This window comes from Dromiciops gliroides, chromosome 3, assembly GCF_019393635.1.
Source record: "Dromiciops gliroides isolate mDroGli1 chromosome 3, mDroGli1.pri, whole genome shotgun sequence".
NCBI classification, from domain to species: Eukaryota; Metazoa; Chordata; class Mammalia; order Microbiotheria; family Microbiotheriidae; genus Dromiciops; species Dromiciops gliroides.
This window is the reverse complement of record NC_057863.1, coordinates 605,651,157-605,676,398: the sequence shown is the minus strand read 5'-3', so window position 1 is coordinate 605,676,398 and position 25,242 is coordinate 605,651,157. Positions and strand designations below refer to the sequence as shown.

Here is a 25,242-nt window from a genome sequence, read left to right as displayed (position 1 = left end):
CTGTTCCCCAGTGGTTCTTAAGGATTGGGAAGTGCCAGGCCCTTAGGGGCTTGAGAGGGATTGGCCTGGGGAGCACAGAGGCTGTGTGAGTGTGGAGGAAGGGGGAGTGTATGGATGTGTTTGGGTGACAGCGAGCACTCGCGCGCTGGTGAGTGTGTGTGTGTGTGTGTGTCTGCGACTGTCAGAGAGCGTGTCTGTCTGAGTGTGTGACAAAGTTCCCTCTCAATAAAGAAAACTTCCCTGACACTCCTTTTGTCTTTTTGCCATCTATGCCGGAGGGAGGAGTGGGGAGGCTCGGGAGGGTTCTACGCTCACAAGGTGGGCGGGGGAGGGATGAGGGAGGGTGTTGGTTTTCAAACCTGGCTTCCTTCTGGTTCTAGGGGCAAGCATTACCTGGCCCTCACCCCCCAGTGGAGCTGGCCCATCTCGGGGAGCAGCCGGGATTTGGGGCAGATTACCTCAGAGTTAGGTGGGGTTGAAGGGTGGAGTAGGGCAGATTCCAAGGTCAGGGACTGACTGAATCCCCAGGAGAGTTCACAGGGGAGCTGAGGATTTCAGAGAACTCCTTCCTCTGCCCAAGGGCCTGTCGGGAGGACCCAGAAGAGACAGCCCTGGTGCTGGAGTGGGAAGAAACTTGGCCTGTAAAAGCCAGATCTGGGGGTGGAGGACAGGGGAGGCTGGGGCAGTGATCAGAAGAAATGGGAGTCAAGTGGGATCTGAAGGAGGGGTGAGGTGAGAAGCCACAGATCTTAAGGGAGGAGGAGAGGAAAGAAGTGAGGCACCTCAGGTGTGAGGGCTGAACTGAGATACCCATACCAGAGGAGCTGGACCCTCAGGACCTAAGGAGATGGGAAGGAAGTGCCTTAGGTCTAAAGATAAGGTGGAGATGAGACCTCCAGGTTCTGAGAGGTGTGAGAAAGCTAAGATTTGAGAGGAGGTGAGGCGGCCATCAACCTGAGATGAACACCTAAGGTGTCAGTGAACTGCTCCAAGTATGATTAGGGCACCAATCATAGGATTAGGTTAGGAGGTGTTGGGGGAAAGTTAATTCTGGACCAGCTCAGATCTGGGTATGGGGTTGGACACGCCAGGCCTGATGGGAGAAAATAGGATAATAACCACAGGGGTGTGGGAGGGGAGAGGAGATATGAGAGAGCTCCGATCTTCGATGGATTGGACACCCCAAATTTGAATGGAGGGGGCTGGGGAGATGATGAGTGAGAGCCTATATGAGGGGGTTAGACAGCCCAGGTCTGAAGGAGCCAGGGTGAGATATCCTAGGTCTGGAGCAGAAGGGGAACTGGGAGGGGGTCGGGTGGTAACCATAAGAGGAGAGAAAGCTCAGCCTGGAGTGGGGCTGTTCGCTCTGCAGAGTGGGTCACAGAAAGAGGCAAGAGTCAAGAACATCGATCACATCCAGCCACGACTCCCAGCTCTGCGCTCCGCCCTAATCTCCTGCCACAGGCCAGGGCCTGCACTTCCACCTCCTCTTCTTACCCTAGGCGCCCCTCCTTTACTCCATCCCCCCATCCACAATACCCTACCCTTTCCCATCTTACCCCGCTGGGCACACCTTTTCTCTCACGTACCTCCAGCTCAATCCTAACCACCCCTTTCCTCCCTTGCTCCCCAACAGTGCACAGGCACCCTTCCCGTCCCTATCCTCACCCACCTGCCCATCCCAGGCACGTCCCCCATCCCTGGAATCCCTTATTATCCTCCATCCCAGGATAGCTGCTCACCACCCCCTCTCCTTTTCCACCTCTCCTAACTCACGAGCCACTTGCCTTCTTAAACTATCCTGACACCTGGGTCCCCCTTCCCTCCTGTTTCCATCCCCTGCTAAGATGGCTTTCTCCAGCTGGTATTTCCACCTCTCCTTCCCTCCCTGCTGTCATGGGCAGCTCTGGGCCATGGTCCTGGTTAAAGCTAGTCCAACTCTGGGCCCTGGGCTGCCCCTGGAAACCCCTCCAGAGCTTGGCCAACCAATGGGGAGAAAAGCTGTCTTCGAAGCAGATGGCTCAGCAGAGCCCTGGGGCCGAGAGGCAGGGGGGAGGGGAGGGGAGGGAAGGAGGCTGGAGGGGGGAGTAGGAGGGGGGGCAGGCAGGGGAAGGTGAGAGGCTGGAGGCGCTGTCCCGGTTTCACTCAGACAAGTCTTCACCCGTCCTGTAGCCAGGGAGTTCAGCTCAGCTTCTCTCCTCAGCTCCCCCCGAAGGGGAAGAGAACGAAGCCCAAGCCCCAGCCCCAGCCGTTTGAGTCAGTTCCCAGCTTAATAGTGGGGTCGAGTTAACGCCCACCCACAGGCCCAAGAGCATTAGCAGGAAGAAGCCCCCAGGAGTAACTGTAGGGAAACCAAAGTATAAACAGTTATCCAGCCCTAACCTCCAGTTTCCCATTTTCAGTTGTCTATTGGACACCTCCAACTGGATAGCCCATAGGCATTTTAAACTTTACATATCCAAAACAGAACTTATTCTTTTCCCCAAGTTCTCCCCTCTTCCTAATGTCTCTTAACACACACACACACCCCATAACAGTTTATTTTTAAATTTTATTTATTTATTTTTTTTGGTGAGGCAATTGGGGTTAAGTGACTTGCCCAGGGTCACACAGCCAGTAAGTGTTAAGTGTCTGAGGCCGAATTTGAACTCAGGTCCTCCTGACTCCAGGGCCGGTGCTCTATCCACTGCGCCACCTAGCTGCCCCAACAGTTTATTTTTAAACATTCATTTTTTAAAAATTTTGAGTTCTAGGGGCAGCTAGGTGGCGCAGTGGATAGAGCACCGGCCCTGGAGTCAGGAGGACCTGAGTTCAAATCCGGCCTCAGACACTTAACACTTACTGGCTGTGTGACCCTGGGCAAGTCACTTAACCCCAATTGCCTCACCAAAAAAAAAAAAAAAATTGAGTTCTAAATGTTCTCCCTCTCCCCACCCACCCTGTCAACCGAGAAGGCAAACAATGATAACCATATATATGTGTGTGTGTTTGTGTGTGTGTGAAATAATAGAAAAAATTTCCATATTCAACATTTAAAACATTAAAAAAGAAAAAGAAAGTGAAAAAAAAATGCTTCAATCTTCGTTCAGGGTCCAACAGTTTCTCCTGAGGTTAACGGCATTTTCCATCATGAGTCATTTGGAATTATGATGGACCATTGTGTTTATTGATCAGAGTTAATTTCCCTTATACCATGGAGAGTATCACCATCCTCCCCAGGCTTCCAGGCTAGGTGTCAATCTCAACTCCTCATTCTCACTCCCCATATACTAGCTGCTGCCAGATACTGCAGGCTCTACCTTCTTAACACTTCTGCTTCTACTCCCTCTTCTCTCCTCTGACATTGCCACCATTCTGCTCCAGTCCTCATCACCTCATGCCTGGGCTGCTCCAATAGCTTACTGGCTGGTCTCTCTGCCTCAGGTCTCTCCCTACTCCACTCTATCCTTCATGAAGCTACCAAGTTGATCTTCTGAAATCAAAGGTCTGACCAGGTCATCCCCCTATTCAGTAAATGCTCCCAATCACCTCCAAGATCAAGTATAAAATCCTCCATTTGGCTTTTAAGATTCTGCATAACCTGCACTCCTTCCACCTCTTTCCGGGCTTTTTACACTTCACTTCCCTCAACTTCCCCTTCCACCCAATGATTCTGGCCTCCTTTCTTTCTTTTTTTTTTTTTTAGTGAGGCAATTGGGGTTAAGTGACTTGCCCAGGGTCACACAGCTAGTAAGTGTTAAGTGCCTGAGGCCGGATTTGAACTCAGGTCCTCCTGACTCCAGGGCCGGTGCTCTACCCACTGTGCCACCTAGCTGCCCTTCTGGCCTCCTTTCTGATCCTTGCACAAGATACTCCTGACGCTGGGCATTTTCACTGGCTGTCTCTCATGCCAGGAATGCTCTTCCTCCTCATTCATCTCTGTGTCCTGGTCTCCCAGACTTCCTTCAAGTCTCTGCCAATGTCCCACTTTCTACGAGAAGGCTTTCCCTGCCCCCCCCCCTTTAAGGCTAGTGACTTCCCTCTGTTGATTAACTCCAATTTATCCTGTCTATATCTTGTTTGCACATGGTTGTTTGTTGTCTCTCCCATTAGACTTGTGAGCTCCTTGAGATCAGGAACTTTTCTTTCTTTCCCTTCCTCCCTCCCTCTCTGTCTTTCTTCCTGCCTTCTTCCTTCCTTCCCTTCCTCCCATCTTCCTTCCTCTCTTCCTCTTTGCTTGGCCCATTGGAGGCACTTAATAAATGCTTGTTGACTGACTAAAGAAACTGACCTTTACACTAGATTTCAAAGAAAATCAATATTATCAAATTACAGGTTTTTTATCAAAGGCTTTTGGGGGGGGGACAGTGAGGGTTAAGTGACTTGCCCAAGGTCGAACAACTAGTAAGTGTCAAGTGTCTGAGGTCAGATTTGAACTCAGGTCCTCTTGAATCCAGGGCCAGTGCTTTATCCACTGTGCCACCTAGCTGCCCCCATCAAAGGCTTTAAAAAAAAGTTCATGGACCCCAGGTTAAGAACCCTAATGATAGTATCACCCTTTCATTTTACAGAAGGAGAAGCTGATACCCAAAGAGAAAAGGTGGCTCTAAGGTCAAAGGACCAAAGAATCATAGATTTAGATTATAGATTCAGAAAGAAATGCAGAGGAAACTGAATCCCATGGGAGTCCGAGTGGTTTGTCTGGATAAGTAGTATCAAAGCCAGGAATCAGTCCCAGCTCCCCTGACTCCAAATCTAGCATCCTTCCTACTCTACCACACAACCTCTTCCATTTTAAAGCCCTTGTAACTGGGCAGAGTCTCTGGACTAGGCTTGGAGGAAATGATTCTTGTTCAGCTCCTCTTTCTAGGGGGTGACCTGGTTCCTCTCACCCAACCTGTCCAGCAGCTTTTTGTTAGTGGGGCAGATCCTGGGAACAAAGAGGTTGCTGCCTCCTCCCTTCCCATCACACTAACTTTGAGCTGGAAGGGACTTCAGAGAAGTCCTGATTCAACCGTCTTCATTTTGCAGATGTAGAAACTGAGGCTCAGAGAAGGTAAATAACTTGCCCAAAGTTCCACAGTAAGTTCACAGTATCAGGAGTCTGCCAACTCCTAGTTTCATGTGTTTTCCCCCCACTCTGCCACATTATCTCTGTGGTCAAGTGCATTAGTACAAGTAAATACTGAATTGTAACTAAAGCATTATTTATTTATGCTTTGTTGTGTTTGCAATCAGAGAACTAAATATTATCTGATTCCCTCCCCCCCCCCCCAAAAAAAAATGAAAGGAAAGACAGAACACACAGGTATGTCAGGGGTTAATATAAAAAATTATTTTGCTTTAAAAATATTATGGAAAAATCTTGATGGGTGTATCATCCTCAAGTTAACTTATTTCTCCCCCTTAGGTTAATGGGTGTATATTTTTCCCTCCATAGTTGGAGAACAATGAGGACAAGGGCAGAATTGAGAAACTAGGGTTGTAGAAGAGACTCCCTGGGGACAATCTCCCTCGAGAAGACTCAAGGACAGGAGTTGGGAATTAGTTGATTACTTGGACAGAGGCTAGGTTAGAGGATCACTATGGTCTTTTTCAGAGGGAGGTTGTTTGGTGCAGCCAAATGAAGGCTAGAGTGGAATGCAAAGTCCTAGACTTGAAGCCAGAAGAAAGTTTTGGTTCTGCTACTAAGCAGCTGTATGACCTTGGGCAAGTCACCACCTCTCTGAGTTTGCTATTCCTGGAGAATGAGGAATTTGGACCAAGCAAGCTCTATGGTCTCCTTAAAGCTCTAACCCTGTATGATTCTGAAATATCTGGGTCTGGAAGATCCAGGGCTTTTCTTCTGTTGCCCAGGGTGATGTCACTCTATTTCTTCTGGCATAAGGTTCGCATTCAGTGGATGCCAAGTCCAGAGGGCAAAACAGGCAAGAAATGCTCACACCCCTGAGAAACTGCATGGTCACAGCCTTCTCTGCTCCCACTCTGCTCCACTTGAACATGTTCATTCCTTTCTTCAAACCTGGAAAACCCTCTTCAGGAAACTGAAGCTGACAAATTCTACAGCCCTTGCCCACTCTTGTGGCCAATACCTTGTGTCTCCTCCAACCCCCATCCCATCCCTGGTTACCCTATTTATTGGAGTAGGTCCCTGGTGCTTAGTTAGATATGGAGCGTTGGGGCAGCTAAGACATCTTCATCTCAGAACTGGATGTGCTCAGTGGCATGTAAAGTCCTTCGATGCCTCATCCCTTCCTGACCTTTCCACATCTTACACTTGACTCATCTTCACTGATTTTAGGATCTGGTCATTTGCACTAGTCCCTACATTCAACATTCCCTCTCCTGTGCCTTTGCACTGCGATGTCCTCCCCAGGCTGGGAAGCTCTTCCATTTCATCTCCAGCTACTGACTGGTTCCCTTGAAGACAGCTCAAATGACACCTTTTAATGGAAAGGCTTTTTCTGATTCCCCTTACCCAGACCCCCTCGCCAGCACCTTCCCTCAGAGATTTGCTTCTATCTGGACACACTACAACCCATCCATGTTTTTCCTCAAATGCAGCACCCAGAACAATGAAAACCCAAACTTCCAGATGTAGTCTGATGAGGTGAGAGTGTCTCTTTGCAGCTACCTGCCTCATATAGAGAAGAGTACTTTGCAGGTCTTATATCGGCTTACGAAGAATCATTTTTGTTATTCAGCACATAGGAGTAACTGGGCCCTTTATTTTATTTATTTAAATCAATCAACAATCATTTGTTAAGTGCTTACTGTGTGTCAGGCACTGTGCTAGGCATTGAGAATATAAAGACAAAAATGAAACAGTCCCTGTCCGCTAAGGGTCATCATCAGGGGATCATAAATTGCAAAGGACTTTCGAGTTAATCTAGTCTGATTCTCTTATTTTATAGGTAAGGACACTGAGGTTCTGAGAGTGCCTTGCCCAAATCACAAACACAACTACCAAGTGTCTGAGGCAGAATCTGAACTCAGGTCTTTTTAACTCTAAAAGACAGCCTCTGGTCTCAGAAGTCTGCCTCTGGAGGGAATTGCTTAGTTCAGTTCAATTTGGTTCAACAAAGACAAGTCAGGATCACAAAGAGCTTACAGTTCTGTAAGGGGGTAGATGTCAATGCTTCAATGAATCTGTTTTCCCAAACCAAACCCCCAAGCTCCTTGAGGAGAGGCATCATCTTGACTTTGTATTTGGATCCCCAGTGCTTCACATGATGCTTGGCTCAAAGTATCCGTTTAATAAATGCTTTCTCCTATTCATTCCATCATTCATTCAGTGATTCAGATCATAGCCTGCCCACACCTCGTTTTGTGCATTCTTGCTCACATCCTCTCTCTTCCAAAGAGCATCTACCCAAAGTGCTTGGGAGGAAGGAGGGGACATCTTACAGGGATAAACACACATATATCTAAAGAAGCAGTATTGCCAGTTGGAAAGAGTGGAGACCTGGAGTGAAGACAAATCATTAAGCATTTATTAAGCACCTACTATGTGCTAAGGGCTGGGAATACAAAGAAAGGTAAAAAAAATGGTCTCTACTCTTAAAGGGTTGACAGTCTAATGAGGAAGACAACACACAAAGCACTATGTACAAAGATATAGGCAAGATAATTTGGAGGTGGTTTCATAGTGAAGGGTCTAACATTAAGGAGAATTGGAAGAGGAGGGGGTTAATTCTGGCACTGATACGTTATGTAACCAAGTAGAAAGTCTCTCAACTTTCTCTGAGCCTCAGTTTCCTTATCTGTAAAATGAAAATGGCACCTATACTGCCTGCCTTTGAGGGCTATTGGGATCCAAAGAGGCAGTGCCAATATGGAGGGTTACTCAACCTGAGGAGGTGAAAAGGATGAGGTCATTGTCTGTGATTCTGATTAGGGATGAAGGATTCTGGTCTTGTGTCCTTGATGGGTCAGAACATCCCCACTATGTGGTTGTGACTTAGCACTGGAGATGGTCTCATTAGGAGGCAGTATGGCATGGTAGGTAAGGTAATCACCTTGGAGTCAGGAAAATCTGGGTTGACATCTCACCTCAGACACTAGCTTCATGTACCCAATCAAAGCACCTAATCTCTTTGTGCCTCAGTCTCCTCATCTGTAAAATGAGGGAGCTGGGCTCAATGGCATTTAAGGTCCTAACTCCAAATATATGATCTATGCCTCTATAAACTAAGCTGAACCCTCTGAACTGGGATCTATTGGGCCAATAAAGACAAACACAGCCAAGATCTAAAGAGCACAGGCCCGCCCGGGTCAGGCTCAGAGGAGTGTGAGAGCCACAGAGAGGCAGTGGCCAAACTTCTTGGTGTGAGACATGTGGCCATGATGGGGTGTCCCAGCATTCTGGAGGAGCATCCAAGGCTGGATGAAGCACATGGTCCCTGGAGCTGAAGGAGGAGGAGAGTCCTTGCACTTAGTAAGAGGTGTTGATGCAAGGGATTCAATCACTTAAAGGGGGTACTGTATTGGAGGCCTCTGCAATGGAGAGTCGAAAGGAGAGGATCTTTCATCATTATGGCTTTCTTTGAGTTCTTTTGCATTCTTTTTTTAAAAAATTTTTTATTTTTGGTGAGGCAATTGGGGTTAAGTGACTTGCCCAGGGTCACACAGCTAGTAACTGTTAAGTGTCTGAGGCTGGATTTGAACTCAGGTCCTCCTAAATCCAGGGCTGGTACTCTATCCACTACACCACCTAGCTGCCCCTCTTCTGCATTCTTTTTATTGGGTGAAATAAAGGCTGTCTGGTATATATCTGGTGTGCTTTCTTACCTTAATTTCTCGCATGGGAGCTAGAGATCTTTTAGCCTGTCGGGGGGGGGGGGGGAGACCTACCCACGAGCTACATTCTGGGATTTCCAGGCAAAATGAGCTAAATTGAACTGGGTTATGTAAACCCAGCACAATAGATAACATGTGACGTGTTAGGTCCATGTCAGTGAACAAGAGCTGAGAAGTCTCATCGACCACAGGGCAGAGGGAAGGCGGAAGGGAATCGTGGATTCCTCCTCGATTGTACTAGAACAAGCGCTGAATGGAATCTGAGGCCCTTGAGTCAAATCCCATCCCTGATGCTTACTCCTCCTGGGAAGTTGGCCAATTGACTTCACCTCCCTCAAGCTGTTTTCTCATCTGTAAGATAAGGGTTGGGGGAAGGTCTCCCAGGTCCCTCCTTTCCAGTGATCAGGGCACCAGACCCCTCCTCTAAGAAACCAAGACAGTTTCCTCTGGGAGAAGCCCCACTCTTTCACCCCACCCTAGGGCCCAGGAGAGGAGGAATTCCCTGGGCCAGGCAGACAGACAGGTCTCTTGCTAATCTCCCCATCTCCCCACTCACTCTCACCTGACTCACACTGCCTGGGACCTTTTTATCCCTTGCCCTTCTACAAATGCTCTCTCCAAATGATCTACTGCCCCACTACCTCCTGCGGTAACTGTGGAGGGCAGGTTGGGCCAGGTGGAGGTCCCATGGACCCCTCTGGTCTCCTCTCCCCTCCAGCCCCACCTACCTTCTGAGTCAGAAGGCAGGAATGTGTGTGGGGGCAGCAGACAGGTATGTCACAGGGACTTCAGAGGCTGATTCATCTCCCTTCCCCGCCCCTCTGCCTTCACCTTTCCCTACTTCTCCCTGGGAAATTTAACAATTTACCTGCCATGGGACATCAAAGTCAAAGCCTCAGGGTCTGGAGAGGCTGGGAATGGGGGCAGGCCAGTCCAGTATTTAACGTACTTATCAGACGAAAAGGCATTCAACATTAGTTTTCCTCTCCTAGAAGAAAACTGGCCTGGAATTGCCCCAAGTCCCCTTGGAAGATTTTGGTCCAGAATGACCCTTTGTAGAGCCCACTAGGCGGCGCAGTGGATAGAGTGCCGACCTTGGAGTCAGGAGGACCTGAATTCAAATCCAACCTCAGACACATACTAGCTATGTGATCCTAGGCAAGTCACTTCACCCTGTTTGTCTCAGTTTCCTCACCTGTAAAACGAGCTAGAGAAGGAACAGCAAACCAGTCCAGTGTCTCTGCCAAGAAAACCCCAAATGGAGTCACAAAGAGTTGAGCGTGACTGAATGACCACAGCTCTGCCCTCTGCCCAATAGGTCTCCTGCCACTGAAGACATCCTTCTCACCCAGAAATTTCAGCATCAGTCAGTCTGGGTTCCTGGGCAGACAGGGGGCTTGCTCCCCCCTGTTAAAAGCAGAGCCCAAGAAATGGCTGCTTGAGTCCCCTCCCTCTTTCAGGCCCCATTCTTAGGCAATGGGACCTGGGAATGAGCTGCCTGAGGTTCCTCATGCCCGGACAGAGCCTGGCTGAAGGCCCGGCAGCCAGGGGCATACATAGCAGCTGTTTCAGGCAGGAAAAGGGGGGTGAGCGGTGAGCAGTGGGTGGGGGTGGAGACGCAAGTCAGCCAGCTACACTTTGCAGCTCCCAGGATTCTTCCCCCAGGGCCCAGGGGAAACTGGACCTCCCCAGAACTTTCACAAGCTGGGTGGGCCCACTGCCTTTCTGGGCTAGTTCTCCCACGAGGAAGTATGGTACTATTCAAAGCATGCTGGCTCTGGAGTCAAGGATCTGGGTTCCAATCCAGATAGTGTTGTGGAACTCTTTCTTGGCCCTCCCCACACAAGGACTAAATTGTACATAGGAGGGCCCCCCAACTCCCCTCCTGCTCCCATTCCAGACAAAGAGTAGCCTTTTAATCAATGGGTGCAGTCAGCTGTCCCTCAGAGGATCACAGCTCATAGATGTAGGGGCGGGGGCGGGGGTGGTGAGCTCTCCATTTGACAGAGGAATGATTCCCTCACCAACCAACCAATCAACAAGTGCCTCCTGTGTGCCAACACTGCTAAGCGTGGGACATACCAGGTTCTCAGGAAGCTTCCACTTTGAGGAGGGAGACAAGGATTGCATGAAGGGGGACTAGCTAGCCCCGCCCCCGGGAGACATGGACACGTACAGAGGGTACACCAGGCAAAGCAGCAGTTGAGGAGAAGCTATCCTCCATAGGGAAGGCATGGTGAGAGATGGGAGGTGGGGAGCTGTATACCGAACAATAGGATTGGACTGAGGAGACAGAGAACATATAAGAAGGCTGGACAGCTTGGGAAGAGATTTAAATATCAATAAGGATTTTTCTAGAGAGGAGTAATATGAAGGGCCAGCTTTGTGGTACAGTGGAGAGAATGTGAGGGCTGGAGTAAGGAAGACCCGAGTTCAAATCTGACCTCAGTCCTTACCCGCTGTGTGACCCTGGGTAAGTCACTTATAACCCTATTAGCCTCAGGTTCCTCATCTTTAAAATGAGCTGGAGAAGGAAATGCCATACCACTCCAGGACCTCTGCCAAGAAAACCCCAAATGGGGTCATAGAGAATTGAAAAAGACTGAAAAATGACTGAACAACAAAAATGTCTAATAAGACTAGAGAGAGGAAGAGGCCAGGTTATACAGATATTTAAATGTCAGAGAAGCTTATATTTGATCTTAAATGTATAAGGGAACAACTAGAGTTTACTGAGCAGAGGGTGACACGATCAGACATACTTTCAGGGAATTCACTTTGGGAATAAAATTACTTATCTAAGGTCACACAGATAGTAAATGACAGGGATGGGATTTGAACCTAGCTCCTCTGAGTCCAATGCCATTGCTTTTCTCACTGTACAAGACCCTTTGTCTCATGTAGACTGTTATGAGCAGTTATAATTGCAAAGCATGTTACACAGATTCAGTAACTCCAAGGTCTTGCTATCTCTACCCTCTCTCCTTCCCAGCCTGGCCTTCCCTTCCCTACCCCACCAGTTGGTGGGCTATAAACTCAACCTGTTGTAAACCTTTTATTAGCCAGAGCCAGACTGAAGACAAACTTGTTGGGGGCAGGGCTGGGACCATAAAACCTGGGCGGTGGTTTCTTCATCTGTGAAATAAGGGGGTTGGACAGGATAAGATGGAGCACGGTAAGATAAAGAGGGTGCAAAAGAAGGCAGGCTTGACTTTGCAGCTGCCAAATGGACATTCTCAAAGCTCAGCTCTGACTGAGTCACACCCCTGCTCAAGAAGCGTAAGTGGCTCCCCATTGCCTTGTAGATAAAGTACAAAATCCTCTGGCATTTAAGTCCTTTGAAGTCTGGTTCCAGCCTTTCTTTTCCGGCTGATAATACTTAAGTTCCCCTCTGTGCTTTACTCTTCAGTCCACCTGGCTGACCTTGTGTTCTCAACACATTCCGTCTCCTTGTTCTTACCTCTGGAGTCCCTGCCTGGCTCTCTTCAAGGCTCACCAGTAACCATGAATTTATTGTGTACATGTCTCACATGTACTTTTTTGGGCATCGCTTATCTCAGTGCATTTTGTCCCTCCAGCAGAATGGAAGTCCCTTGAGAGCAGGGACTGCCTCACTCTCACCAGTGCACAGCACACAGCACACAGCACACAGTAGGCACTTTCTAGATGTTTGCTGATTGATCAGATTCAGAAGATCTGACCCACCTGTGTCATCCATGGCCTATGTTTCCATGGAGACAATCAAGCTTTTAGTAGGAATAGCCAGCACTTACCTAGTGCATTATGGTCTGCAAAGCACTTTACAGCCATTCTCTCACAACATGTCTCACAACCACCATGGGGGTGGGTGGGGAGGAGGAGCTGTCATTATTATTCCCATTTTACAGATAAAGAAACTGAGGCCAAAGGAAGGAAACAAGCATCTAGTAGGCGCTGATTATAGGCCATACACTGTGCTAAACACTTACAAACATTTCATTTGATCCTCACAACCACCCTGGGAGGTAGGAGCTATTACTATCCCATTATACAGTTGGGGAAACTGAGACAGACAGTGGTTGTGACTTGCCCAGGGTCACACAGCTAGGCAGGATCTGAGGAAGGCTCTAAACTCAAGTCTTCCAGATTCTAAGGCCAACACTGCCTCTAGGGCAGCCCCTCACAGCCGCTGATACTCTGCTTGGACGCTTCCCCAGGGTTAGCATCCATCCATTCCCCTTTCCTTTCCCCTTCCCAGGGATACTGAAGGACACTTGGCAAAGAACCCTTCCTCCTCCACCTCAGATGTCCACTCCCTTGACTATCAACCACCTCCATCCTACCTCTGACTGTTCCCTTCCAGATCTGCTGCCATCGTGCCCTTGGGAACGTTCACGCTGGCATGAACAAGCTTTCTCTTTAGGTACTTTGTTCTCTGGCTTCTCCCTGGGGCACTCACTAGCCTTGCCTACCTCTGGGTCAACAGAGTCTCCATGGCTGTCCTGTCCAGGACTGGTCATACCCCTCAACTCTGCTTGCAGCATCTCCCAACTCCATCCTTCAACAGCCTGGTCTCCATTGGGATTCACTTAGCCCCAAATTATTTCCCCATCCAGATCCTGGTGACTGGTAGCTACCACCCCTCAGGCTCTTCTTCCTTCTTTCTCAGTGAGCTTAGAGCCACCCCAACTCGTGCCTTCATGCTAGGGAACTTCAAACTCCATGCTGGTGTTCCCTCAAGCACCCTTCCTTCTCAATCTACTCAATCCCCATGATCCACTGCTCTTCTTTATGCTACCTCAGCTACACTCAAGGCTGCTCTTTCCCTTGATCTTGCCATAAAACATGAAACAATACGCTTCCATGTTTAAGAACTCTATCCAATCTTCAGCCTTCATATTTTCCATCCCTCCTTTCTCCTCTTAAACCTACTTGCCTTCATTCAGCCTCCACCCTCAGTCCTTTCCCAGACTACTATCCCAGCTCTGGCTGAGCTCACCTCCCTTCCCAATCCTGAGCCCTCTTAGATCAGTTTAACTATACCATCCCCTACTCTTGAATTCCTTGCCCCGTGGCCTGTTGCCATTTACAAATTGCCAAGCCCTGGAGCAGCTAGGTGGAGCAGTGGATAAAGCACTGGCCTTGGATTCAGGAGGACCTGAGTTCAAATCCAGCCTCGGACACTTAACTAGCTGTGTGACCCTGGGCAAGTCACTTAACCCTCAATGCCCTGGGGGAAAAAAAAAAGAAAAAAAATTGCTAAACCCTAACCCTGGATTATTCCTACAATCCACTTCTTTCAGTTCTCCTCATGTGATGCTGAGAGGAGCTGAAGGAAATCACCAGACTGCTCACTGGGTCCACTACGAATTTATATCACATCTCAGTTCAACTAGGCCCTCATTGCATCAGGCAAACCTTCCACTTCTTCCTAATGGATTCTTTCTCCCAAGCTCCATAGGGCTGATGGAAACTTTCTATTCTCTTCAATCTTCTGTGACACCCCATCCCCCATCCCCTCAGCTCAAGGTTTTGCTTCAATCTTCACTACAAAATTGAGGCCATTTCCTCTGAGCTTTCTCTTCTTCCCTTCTCATCTCTCCCTGACATCATTCTCCGCTGTCCTCCTTTATTCCAGTCTCACATTAAGGGTGGGCCATCTTCTTGCCAAGGTCAACCCCTGATCCTATCCCTTCCCTTCTCCAGATTTCCCTCCCATTCCCAATCTTCAATATCTCCTTTTCTACTGGTTCCTTTCCTGTTAACCTGCAAACATGAACAAATTTCCCCAACCTCTAAAAAACCTTCACTAGAATCGATCATCTTCACTGACTTTCACATCATTTTTCTCCCTTTAGCTAAACCTCCTTGGAAAAGTCTGTACTTGGTGTCTCCACTTTCTCTTCTCAAACCTCTGCAATGGGCCTTGATTCACCTGAAACTCCTTTCTGCCAAGTTATCAATGATCTCTTCATTGCCAAGTCCATTCAATGGGGCCTGTTCTCAATCCTTGGCCTTCCTGGCCTCTGTTCAGTCTTGGACATGGTTGAAACCCTCTCCTACTTTCTCTTCTCTAGGTTTTCATGACACTGCTCTCCCTCAGACCTTCTCCTGTCTGACCTCTCCTCAGGCTTTTTGACTGGAGCTTCATTCACATCAAGTCCACTAATGGTGAGTATAACTCTAGGCCCTACACTAGACCCTCTATTCTTTTTTCTCTATTTGGAAGACTCCTTGTATCACCAACTGGCTACTAGACATTTTGAACTGGATATATGCTAGGCTTCACAAATTCAACATGTCCAAAACAAAATTTATCTTTTCTCCCCTCCCATAATGCATCTCTCTTTGTAACTTTTCTTTCCTTTTTTTTTTTTTTTAAGGCAATCAGGGATAAGTCACTTGCCCAGGATCACACAGCTAGTAAGTATCTGAGGCTGGATTTGAACTCAGGTCCTCCTGACTCCATGGTTGGTGCTCTATCCACTGTGCAACCTAGCCGCCCTTCTGTTTCTTTTTAAAAATGTTTTTCTTTTGTGAAATATTTCTGGGGGGCAGCTCCCTCACTGTCCCGCCCCCTCCAAATAAATATTTCCCAATTCCATGTAATTTTTTTAAACATTCATTTTAAAATATTTAAAGCTACACATTTTCTTCCTCCTGCCACTCCCCCATCCCTTAAGAGGGCAAGCACGATGACATTGATTATACATGTGACAACCTCCCTGCTTCCGCTGAGGCTACTACTATCCTCCCAGTCTCCTGGGTGCACCATCTCATTGTCCTTCTTGACTCACTCATATGACATATTCTATCAGTTGCCAAATCTCGTCATTTCTATGTCCACAAAATCTCTCCCATTTATTCCCTTTTCTCCACTCAAGTATCTATCATCCTAGCTCAGGCCCTCATTACTTTTCACCTGGTCTATTACACTTCCCTTTTGATTGGTCTTCCTGCCTCCCTATGGAAGGCTCTTTCCAACTCTTAGCATACAGTGATTCTATAATTATGGCATATTGGATAGACAACCGAGTTTAAGAGTCAGTAAGGACTGAGTTCAAATCCCACCTGACACCCGCTGAGTGACCCCAGGCAAATCATTTAACCTGAGCCTTGGTTTCCTCATCTGTAACATGAAGGATTTTAGATGAGTTGACCTTCAAGGTTCTTTGCAGCTCTAAATCTACCAATCTATGAATCTCAAAGGCCTGAGATATGGGACTTGAATTATTGATGCCTGTATTCCCCTCTGTAAATACAGAGAAGCAGGAGAGAGAGATCTCCCTAAGCTGAGTAGCTCCTACCACCCTGGAAGAGGCGTCATGTGGTGGGAGTTAACTCCTAGGGGCTGAGCCAACATTACCCTTTCTCACAGCCCTACCTTCCCATCACTTGGACCAGGGCTGAGAACGGGATTGGCCAACATCTGAGGCGTCAGAGAGCCTGAATATCCAGGCCCGAGGGTGACTCACAGCCTGCAACTCAGGCCGTGGCCCCTAGGCCTTGGGTTCTTGGGCTGCAGAAATGATACTCACCATCTATTGTGCTAACAAGTTAATAGAGGTGAGATACTTTGAACTCCCCAGATGAAAGGAGGCAGGGAAGGAGGTACCCAGTTATTATCCCCCGCAGAGTAGGGGTGTGGGGATGCTCTGGGGGAACGCAGGTCACTCCAACTCCAGTGGTCACCTCTTGGCCCCTGAAATCCCAACCCCCAAGCATCTTCTTCTGCCCTGGCCGTCCCAGACCCCTGGAAGAACCTCCCACTTCCACTCCCATCTACTACAAATCCTCTTGAAAGATCCCCCTGGGGGCTACTTCCTCTTCAAGGGTGCCTTTCAGAGAACACCAAGAGGACCCGTCCCCCCCACTTTTTTTGGGGGGGGGGCAGGGCAATGAGAGTTAAGTGACTGGCCCAGGGTCACACAGCTAGTAAGTGTCAAGTGTCTGAGGCTGGATTTGAACTCAGGTCCTCCTGAATTCAGGGCTGGTACTTTATCCACTGCACCACCTAGCTGTCCCCCCCTCCCACTTTTAACAGTTCAGATATTACTCTCTAGCTTCCCCACCAGAAGACCCCAAGTTCCTTCAATGTTAGGAGAGAGTTCAGAGACTTCAGCAAGTGAAATAAAGGCTTAGGTCAGTCAATGAGCATTTATGAAGCACCTACTGTGTGCCAGTTACCGTGTCAGGTTCTGAGGATACAGAGAAAGGCAAAGGGCAGCTCCGGCCTTCAAGGAACTCACACATTTTACAAATGAAGAGGTCGCAGAAGGGGACTGAGCTTCGCATGGCAAGACAACGCCTGAGCCGGAGCTTGCATGCAGCTTTTCTGACTCCCATTACTCAACTCAACCCCTTCCCTAGCACTCAAGGATTCTCTCCTCCCTCTGTCATCCCAAGTCACCGGCTGTTGTCCATCAGGTGGTTATGGGCTGCCCCCTACTGGCCACTACCACAAACAGCATCTCTTTCCTTGTCCAGATGGCCCTGGCCGAGCCACCCAATGACCTTGGAAGTGAATAAGAGGGGGAAGCCCAAAGGGGCTTTCTCAGCTCTGATTGAAGCATTCAGGGATGGAACTGACTGAGAGTAACTGGGTTCCATCTGGAAGGGCCCTTGGAGGTCATTCAGTCCAACTGCTTAAATTTTTTTTTTTAAGTGAGGCAATTGGGGTTAAGTGACTTGCCCAGGGCCACACAGCTAGTAAGTGTTAAGTGTCTGAGGCCGGATTTGAACTCAGGTACTCCTGAATCCAGGGCCGGTGCTTTATCCACTGCGCCACCTAGCCGCCCCCCAACTGCTTAATTTTACAGATGACAAAACAGGGAAGTGACTTGCGCAGAGTCAATGGCAAAAAGTCTGTGTTCTAAGACAGGTCCTCTGACTATGAACCTCAATCATGTGACCTCCCACTAGAGATCCTGAACAGAGACAGAGACTGACTGACTCACAGAGTATTAAGTCTTCAGAGGAGTGACAGGGTTAGAAGAGGACAGTGAAGTCCAGAAGGAAAGTGACTTGCCCAAGGTCATACACATCCCCCCTTGCTCCTGAGTGACAAGAGCTACCACTTCTCCTCTCTGAGGTTCAACTCCCCCAAATGTAGAAGGGGAATGCGGAATTGTTAGAGAGGTGGTCTCAGAGGCAGGACAATCTGGGCTCAGGTTCCATCTGTGGTGGAGGACCTCTGGGTGTCCCAGACCATACCTGGCAGAGCGGGCTCAGTTCTGCTCGGGTAGAGGGATTCTTTCCCTGGGAGGAAAACAAGTCTGATTTAAACATAAAATAAAAGACTTGCCTTACTGTCCTCCGAGGCATACTTTGAAGGAATCACTGTGTGATTCTAGGGAACTACTATGACTAGAACTGGGCCAAAGCAGCTTGGGAGACAGAAGGTTACCAAATCGTGTGTATTGAAGGAACTTTCATGGTAAGTGAGCCCACCCCACAGGCAGGGCCAGGGCTCTCTGCTCCCCACAGTGCACGGAATCCTAAGGGAGTGCCGCCAGAGCAGTCCCCTGCAGAAGTCCAGATGTCCACCTCTGCCCTCTTGGTTATGCCCTACAGTGTACCTCGGAGCACCCCTTCTTGGGCTCCCAAGGCTTCCTCGGGCTGCAGCACCTCTGGGCTTGAGATCTCAGATGTCTTGTTCTGGCCCTGCTCCAGGGCCGGCCTGCCTGCCTGACACGAGCCATCATTTTCTGGGTCCAGGGTGCCACTTGGTCTTACCCCTACAAGTGCATGTCCTCTTGCTGCACTGCCTCTTCTTCTGGGGATGGAAGGTACTTCTCCTGGATCCCCAGCGTGCTAAGAGGCCAGGGTCAAGGGAAGCAAGCCAGGCAAAGGAGTGGGAAACAAACCTAATGGAGTTTCCCCCTCTCTCCCTCCAGACCCCACCAAGTAGGAACCTGCAGGATGTGGCTCCTGTCACTTACACACAAACCCCCCATGAGCAGAGAAACCCTGCCATCACCTTTGCTGTTCTAATCCCTTCTGGGGCTGCAGAATTAGACTCCTTCAGAAAACATGCGCTTCTGAGTGGGCCATCGGCAATGCTCATTACCCAGCTGAGCAACCTCTTCTTGGAGGAGGAGGACGATGAGGAGGGCCTGCTGGGTCTGGGACACAGGGGCTTGGAACTTTAGGGGGCATGAGACACAATGGACAAACGATATGCCAAACAACTTGCACCAGTGGAATAAGGCTTTCAAGTAATGGCATTGCCTGGGTACTGCTTCCACTATCCCGTCATTCCCAACAGCCTCCAAGGCCAAGTTTCAGCCTGTACAGAGACACGGGGGCATCAGTCTTTCCTGGACAGCTGCCGCTTGGCTCCTAATGCTCCCCCAAGGGATAATAATCACTGCTAATCACACATGCTGGCCTGGGGGAGATTTCATTTTCCCTATGATCTGGGGCCATCCTCCCCACCTCGAGCCCCTCTGCCTCTTGCACCCTGACAGGCCCCCTTGGACTCTCCCCTCCCAGCCTTCCCTACTTCAGTCCCTGCCCCCCAGTTCAAACACCACCTGTTTCCTGAAGCCGCTGAAGGCATCCCTTCCAATGGCTGCCTCCTTCCCCCCTTGGGCTTCATGTTGCTCCCACTCCTCTGCACTCACCCCACATCTTCCTGGGCTAGCTACCTGTGTAACACACAGCACTGGAACAACCGTCCCCTTAAAACTCACATGGCCCTTTGCCTGGTACCTCTCTGATCTACTCTGATATAGCTTATTTATTCGTGTGATTTCTATGTTGGCAAGAGACAGTGTGGAGCCATGAAGAATTGGCCTCAATGCCAGGAAAGCCTGGGTTCAAGGTTTCTTGAACCCAGTTTCCGACATGCCTTGGTGGGTGCTTGGGTCCCCTCCTTGGGCCTGAGCTCTGTGAGGATCAGAGCCATTCCTTAGCTGCACTATAGGTCCCCTAGGATTTGGCCCAGAGCTCTGCACAGCAGAACAAATGCATATTGTTGTGTTCTGGTGAACAGCACCGAAAGCCAGAGACTGCTGTGCCAATCCCCTGGAGGTCCTGGCCTCCTCGTTCAGCCACCAGGGCTGTGCCCACCAACCTCCTCCCCGTTCATCCCCACCCACAAGACCCATTCTACACGCCTCATGAAGCCTTCTACCTCTGAGGCCAGAAAGGTAATCACCAGGAAACATTCTCCCCTCACCACAGAGGCATTCAGTTCGATGCTCTCTCTGAGTCCCACCCAGAGCCTGGGCAGGGATAAGCAAGGATACGAGGTGAAATGGAAGTCAGCTCCCACTGCGGCGGACATCATGGCCTCCAGACTCCGCTGCTCGGCCACCCCAAAGCAGTAGCCATTGGCTTTGTCTACTGCCTGTAGCACCCGCTGGACACTCTCTTTGTCCTGGAGTCGGGGAAGGAGATAGAAGAGAGGTGGGTGTCATGACATGACCTCCCCTTGACAGAAGAAACTCTGCTGGAGTTGCCTCTTCTCCCCACTCTGTCTCATCTCCTCTCATGCCATTCTTGCTCACCCACTCCCAAGCACCTCCTTTTCTTTCCTCGTCTCCTCTGCTCAGACAGCCTAGAAGCAGCTCAGGAGAGAATCTAAACCATTTTCCTCCTGTTCCTCTTCCTGTGTCTGACACTTGTTTTCTCCCTGGCCTCGTTAGGAGGACCTAGGTCTGAGCCCCAGCCCCACCACTTCTTGGCTGTATGACCCTGGGCAAAACATTTCCTCTCTCTGTGCCTCAGTTTCCTCTTCTGCAAAATGAGAGGGCCGGACTTGATCATTTCTGGACGGTCTCTTCCAGCTCTAACAGGGGAGGATCCTGGGCTGGCTCTAGTCCTCGCCTCCACTCAACCCGTGCCTAGATTCTGATGGCCCAGAGAGATCTCCTGCTAGAGGATGGACACGGGGACCAGCCTGGCTGGGACAGAAGCTTTCATTGCTCATGCTGCTTTCCTACTCCACAGTGTGACAGGGACTCCTCCGAACCACCAGGGGCTCTGGGGTGAGAGGCTACGGAAGAACCCTGGTACCTGGATATTGAGAGGGATGAAAGAGACCAGGCTGTAGTCTTCGATCAGCTGCACCAGCTTCTCATTGAGCTGCCGGTAATGACGGAAGAAGGGGTCTGAGGCCAGGTGGTCAAGCAGGTAAGAGAGGTCCAGGACTTCGGTGTAGTAGTCCAGGTTGAAGGCTGGGGAGAAAAGACAAGGCTTAGAAGCAGCAGGACGGAGAGCCCCAGGTAAAAGTTCTGGAGACCAGAGTCCTGTGTGGAAAACAGGAAGCCCAACAAGTACTGATTGATCAGGGGGCCAAGCACTGGAGAGATGAAGAAAATGCTGACCCAGTCCCTGCCCTCAAGCTTACATTTTAACTGAAGAAGCAGGTATACCACGGAAAACTGAAAAGACACCCATGACTCTTCTTACACCTATTAGCTCTTACTTTCTTGTTTTGGCAGAAGATCCTTCAGAATTCTGATTGTTCATCATTATCCTTATGATAATCTGTGACAATTTTACTGGTACGCAGGTCGTGCCTTAATATCAGTGTCCCTGTGAGAACTTGGGCAAATTCTCCCACTGTGCGCCAGTTTCCTCTTCTGAAAAATAAGGGCTTGCACTAAATGACCTCTAAGGTCACTGCCAGCTCTGACACTGTGTTCTGTGGTCCCTCCCAGATGGCGCATTCCTATTCCATGCTATGATTAGAGACTTCTCTCTAATCTAGCAGGAGGAACAGTGGATAAAGCACTGGCCCTGGATTCAGGAGGACCTGAGTTCAAATCTGGCCTCAGACACTTGACACTTACTAGCTGTGTGACCCTGGGCAAGTCACTTAACCCTCACTGCCCTGCAAAAAAAATAAAAAAATAATCTAAGCAGGAGGTAACACAGTTACTAATTCCATCCTACTCTTCCAAGTGCACCCCCTAAGCTTCAAAAGGTCTCTGGTTCAAGGGTGTCGGGATTTGGGGACTAAGCCCTGAGTCAGCCTCTCTATTGCTTTCAGACATTTCAATCATCTTCTATCGGCTTTCAGTTGTTCTGAGTACAATTTCTCTGAGTTTTTGAGCCTGTCCTCACACAGCGGCCAATTCTCCAGTGCCTCCCCCCCTTCCTTTTGATCACTTAACCTGCCTTTTTCTGGACCTTCTCAAATTTGTTTATATCTTGAGGGACAGATTCAAAGTGCTGAGAGCAGGATTCAAAGTATTGACAATTCCAGGTTTGGTACAAGTGAGACTTAAAAGCAGGAGTCACATCTGCACCAGGTTCTTTAGAATAGCCTTATCTTATAGGTTGTGGCCAAGGTAGCACCAATATCCAAGCATTTCCAAGCCCAAGGAGCTCTAGAATTGAGAAAGGGGAGAGACCTTAGAGAGAATCTAGACTAGTAGTTTCATTTTAGAGTGAGGAAACTTAAGGCCAGAGAATGGAAGTGACTTGTCCAAGGTCACAGTGTGTTGATGGCAGTGCCAACTAGAACCTAGATTGGCTCTGTGCTCTTTACCCCTAAACCATCTTTCCTTTAAACAATTAGGACTACATCCAGGGCCCTGGCAATTCAGGAATTTGCTATCATAGTCAGAAATACTGTCTAACAAGCCCTCTGGGATGGGATGGAATAGTACACTAGAAAGAGCACTGTATTTGGAGTCAGAGTGAATCCTGGTTCTACTTTCTGCTGGTGAGACTTTGGCCAGGGCCCTCTGTCTCTCTGGGCCTGTTTCCTTCCCTGTAAAATGAGGAGGTTGGACTAAATGACCTCTGAGATCCCTTCCAGCTTAATCTAATTGTTTCTTGGGCTCTCCAGGAACCTCCTCATGACATCCCCCTTGATTCATCATCCATTTGGTTCCCTATTCCCCAAGTCTACCTGAAAACTAGCTGGAGCTGGCTATCATTTTCTGAGCACTAAGCTCTATTCCTGTTTCTCATACTTAAACCTCCATGAACCCTTACCTAGCTTCCCAAACTGCTCAATGAGGTCCATCTTGGAGAGGATGTTGACATGGGGCAGCTCTACATGCAGCATGGTGGACAAGGAGGTACACAGCACAGAGATGAATTTGGCCGGATCTGTACAGTAGTGAGAATCCACTAGGTGGGCAGCAGTCAGCTGAGAGAACAAGGGAAGGCAGAAAGATCACAATTCAGGGCCTCTCCTGTGCCAAGGTCATTTATTATCAGATTGGATCTCCTATTGATTTTCAGAAATAAGAATTACCAAGATTTTAAAATGCTTTGTGACTTTACCCTTCTCAGATTAAGCAGAAAAGCCCTGAGGCTTGTCTCAATGATTGAATGGGGGAGTCCTAAAGGCTAGGATTTTGTCACATCCATCAGATCGAGGCTGCCTAGAGTGGGGGCTGGGCCAAATTAAAAAATGCTCTGAATTTTATAGTAATAATAAACTAGCATTTCCATAGCACTGTTTTGGTTTTTTGGGGAGGGGCAATGAGGGTTAAGTGACTTGCCCAGGGTCACACAACTAGTAGGTGTCAAGTGTCTGAGACTGGATTTGAATTCAGGTCCTCCTGAATCCAGGGCTGGTGTTTTATCCACTGCGCCACCTAGCTGCCCCTCCATAGCACTTTAAGGTTTGCAAAGGACTTTACAAATAACTCCTTAGATCCTCACAACCACCTTGGGAGGTAGGTACTATTCTCATCCCCATTTTACAGATAAGGAAACAGGCAAACAGAGGTTTAAGGACTGCCAAGGGTCACATAGCTAATAAGTGTAGGGCAGATTTGAATTCAGTTCTAGCCGACTCAAGATACAGCACCCTATTTACTGTGTCACCTTGCTGTCTTAAAGAGATGAGGATTTGAGTCCTCACTTCATACCTAACCACAAAATCATGAGAAGTCACTTTCTGTTAATCTTTGTCACTACCTTAGTAAAACAAACTACTTTACCTATATGATCTCTGAGGTAGTTGCCTGTTCAAGTATGAATTGAATCTGCTGAATCTCCTTCCCCCTAATCTTACTCCAATTTAGGCCTCCTCTTCCCCTCCACAGTAATCTTAACTAACAAGTAAGGACTTATTAAATTATATTTTGCCCCGCACTGAACTAGGCACTAGGGATACAAGACAACATGAAATAGTTCCTGCATTCACAAGAAGTTTATATTCTATCTAGGGGAATGAAATCCTTGTGTCCAGGGTGGCATACATAGGATTTGAGGGGTAGGGCCAAGGAAGGCTCAGTGATGCAGTTTCCAAAGAGAATACTCAGCCTCCTGAATCTGATTTCATAAACTTGTTGCTTATTAGAACCAAAAGAAACCTTGGTCCTTAAGCGTCTTAAGATGCCTCAAAATGCTGACCTCAGGAGCCAGGAAGGCCCTGTGCGAAAATAATCATGATAATAACGATGATGATGATAACAACAACACTAATAAAGATGAAAAGTCCATTAGGGCTCTTAGGAGGTCATACGGTCCAAACAATTCATTTTACGGATTCGGCTGAACCTGCCGCTAGGGCAGGTTCACGGGGGGGACTAGGCGGCTCACCCGCGTCAGGGCGGGGACCGGCCCCCCAGGGTGCACCCCGCAGCTCCCACCCCGCAGCTCCCACCCCGCAGCTCCCACCCCGCAGCTCCCACCCCGCAGCTCCCACCCCGCAGCTCCCACCCCGCAGCTCCCACCCCGCACCACGAAGCACGTGCTCCTGGGGGAGGGGGGGAAACAGAGCCACACTTCCGGGGCGGGGCTCGGCTCACCCGGAAGTCCCACTGGGCCAGCTGCGCGAAGACGCTGCGCAGGGCGCCGTGGTGCGTACACAGCTCCACCTGACCCGGGCAGTCGAAGAGCAGGTAGTGGTCGCGGAAGGGCGCCAGGCGGTCGTGCAGCCAGTCCAGGTTGGCCTCCAGGTACTCCATGCAGTACACGAGGCCGCCGTTGGGCCCCAGCTTGAGCGCCTCCATCACGTCGGGGAGCGTCACCAGCTCGCCGATGTCCACGGCGCATGCGTACGGCGTACCCTCGTTGGCCGGGTCTAGGTTGACCACTGCTACTCGCCGGCCCAGCCCGGCTAGGAAAGCGCTCATGCCCAGGCAGTACGTGGTCTTCCCTGAGCCGGGAGGCCCGATCACCGCTTGTCCAAAAGTCGTGGGGACGGCCGGGGCCGTAGCCGTGGCCATAGCCGCGATTAAGGTTCCGGTCCCCTCAGAATAGCTCGAGATCTCCCCCGTGAGGCCGCGACGTCTGATCCAAACTGGTCGCGCGCAGGCCACATGAGTCCTTCGCCTCCCGGAAGTCCCGCCTTCTCCGCGGAAGCCGTTTTTGCGGCGCGCTCGTGCACGTCACATTTTAAAAGAAGCGTGCAGGGGGGCAGCTAGGTGGCGCAGTGGATAAAGCACCGGCCCTGGATTCAGGAGTTCATGAGTTCAAATGTGGCCTCAGACACTTGACACTTACTAGCTGTGTGACCCTGGGCAAGTCACTTAACCCCTATTGCCCTGCAAAAAAAAAAAAAAAAAA

General features: G+C 49.3%; 1 protein-coding gene across 3 annotated transcripts; it reads right to left on the bottom strand.

Annotated features, from left to right (window-relative positions):
• Positions 1 to 4,476: 4,476 nt before the first annotated feature.
• GPN2 (GPN-loop GTPase 2) lies at positions 4,477 to 25,167 on the bottom strand. Of its 3 annotated transcripts, none has more exons than XR_006355548.1 (6): positions 24,483 to 25,165; positions 22,711 to 22,867; positions 20,779 to 20,939; positions 20,010 to 20,140; positions 18,336 to 18,570; positions 4,477 to 7,444 (listed from the first exon to the last, which is right to left on the bottom strand). XR_006355548.1 is itself a non-coding variant. In XM_043992165.1 (6 exons), the coding sequence occupies exons 1-5, from the start codon at positions 24,900 to 24,902 to the stop codon at positions 18,495 to 18,497; spliced, it is 945 nt and encodes a 314-aa protein (XP_043848100.1). In that variant the 5' UTR covers positions 24,903 to 25,166; the 3' UTR covers positions 4,477 to 7,444; positions 18,493 to 18,494. The 3 variants fall into 3 exon arrangements, 2 of the variants coding, with proteins under 2 accessions (XP_043848100.1, XP_043848101.1); XM_043992165.1 differs by having other exon boundaries at positions 18,493 to 18,570; positions 24,483 to 25,166; XM_043992166.1 differs by lacking the exon at positions 4,477 to 7,444 and adding an exon at positions 7,451 to 8,475 and having other exon boundaries at positions 18,493 to 18,570; positions 24,483 to 25,167.
• Between the last annotated feature and the right edge of the window lie 75 nt (positions 25,168 to 25,242).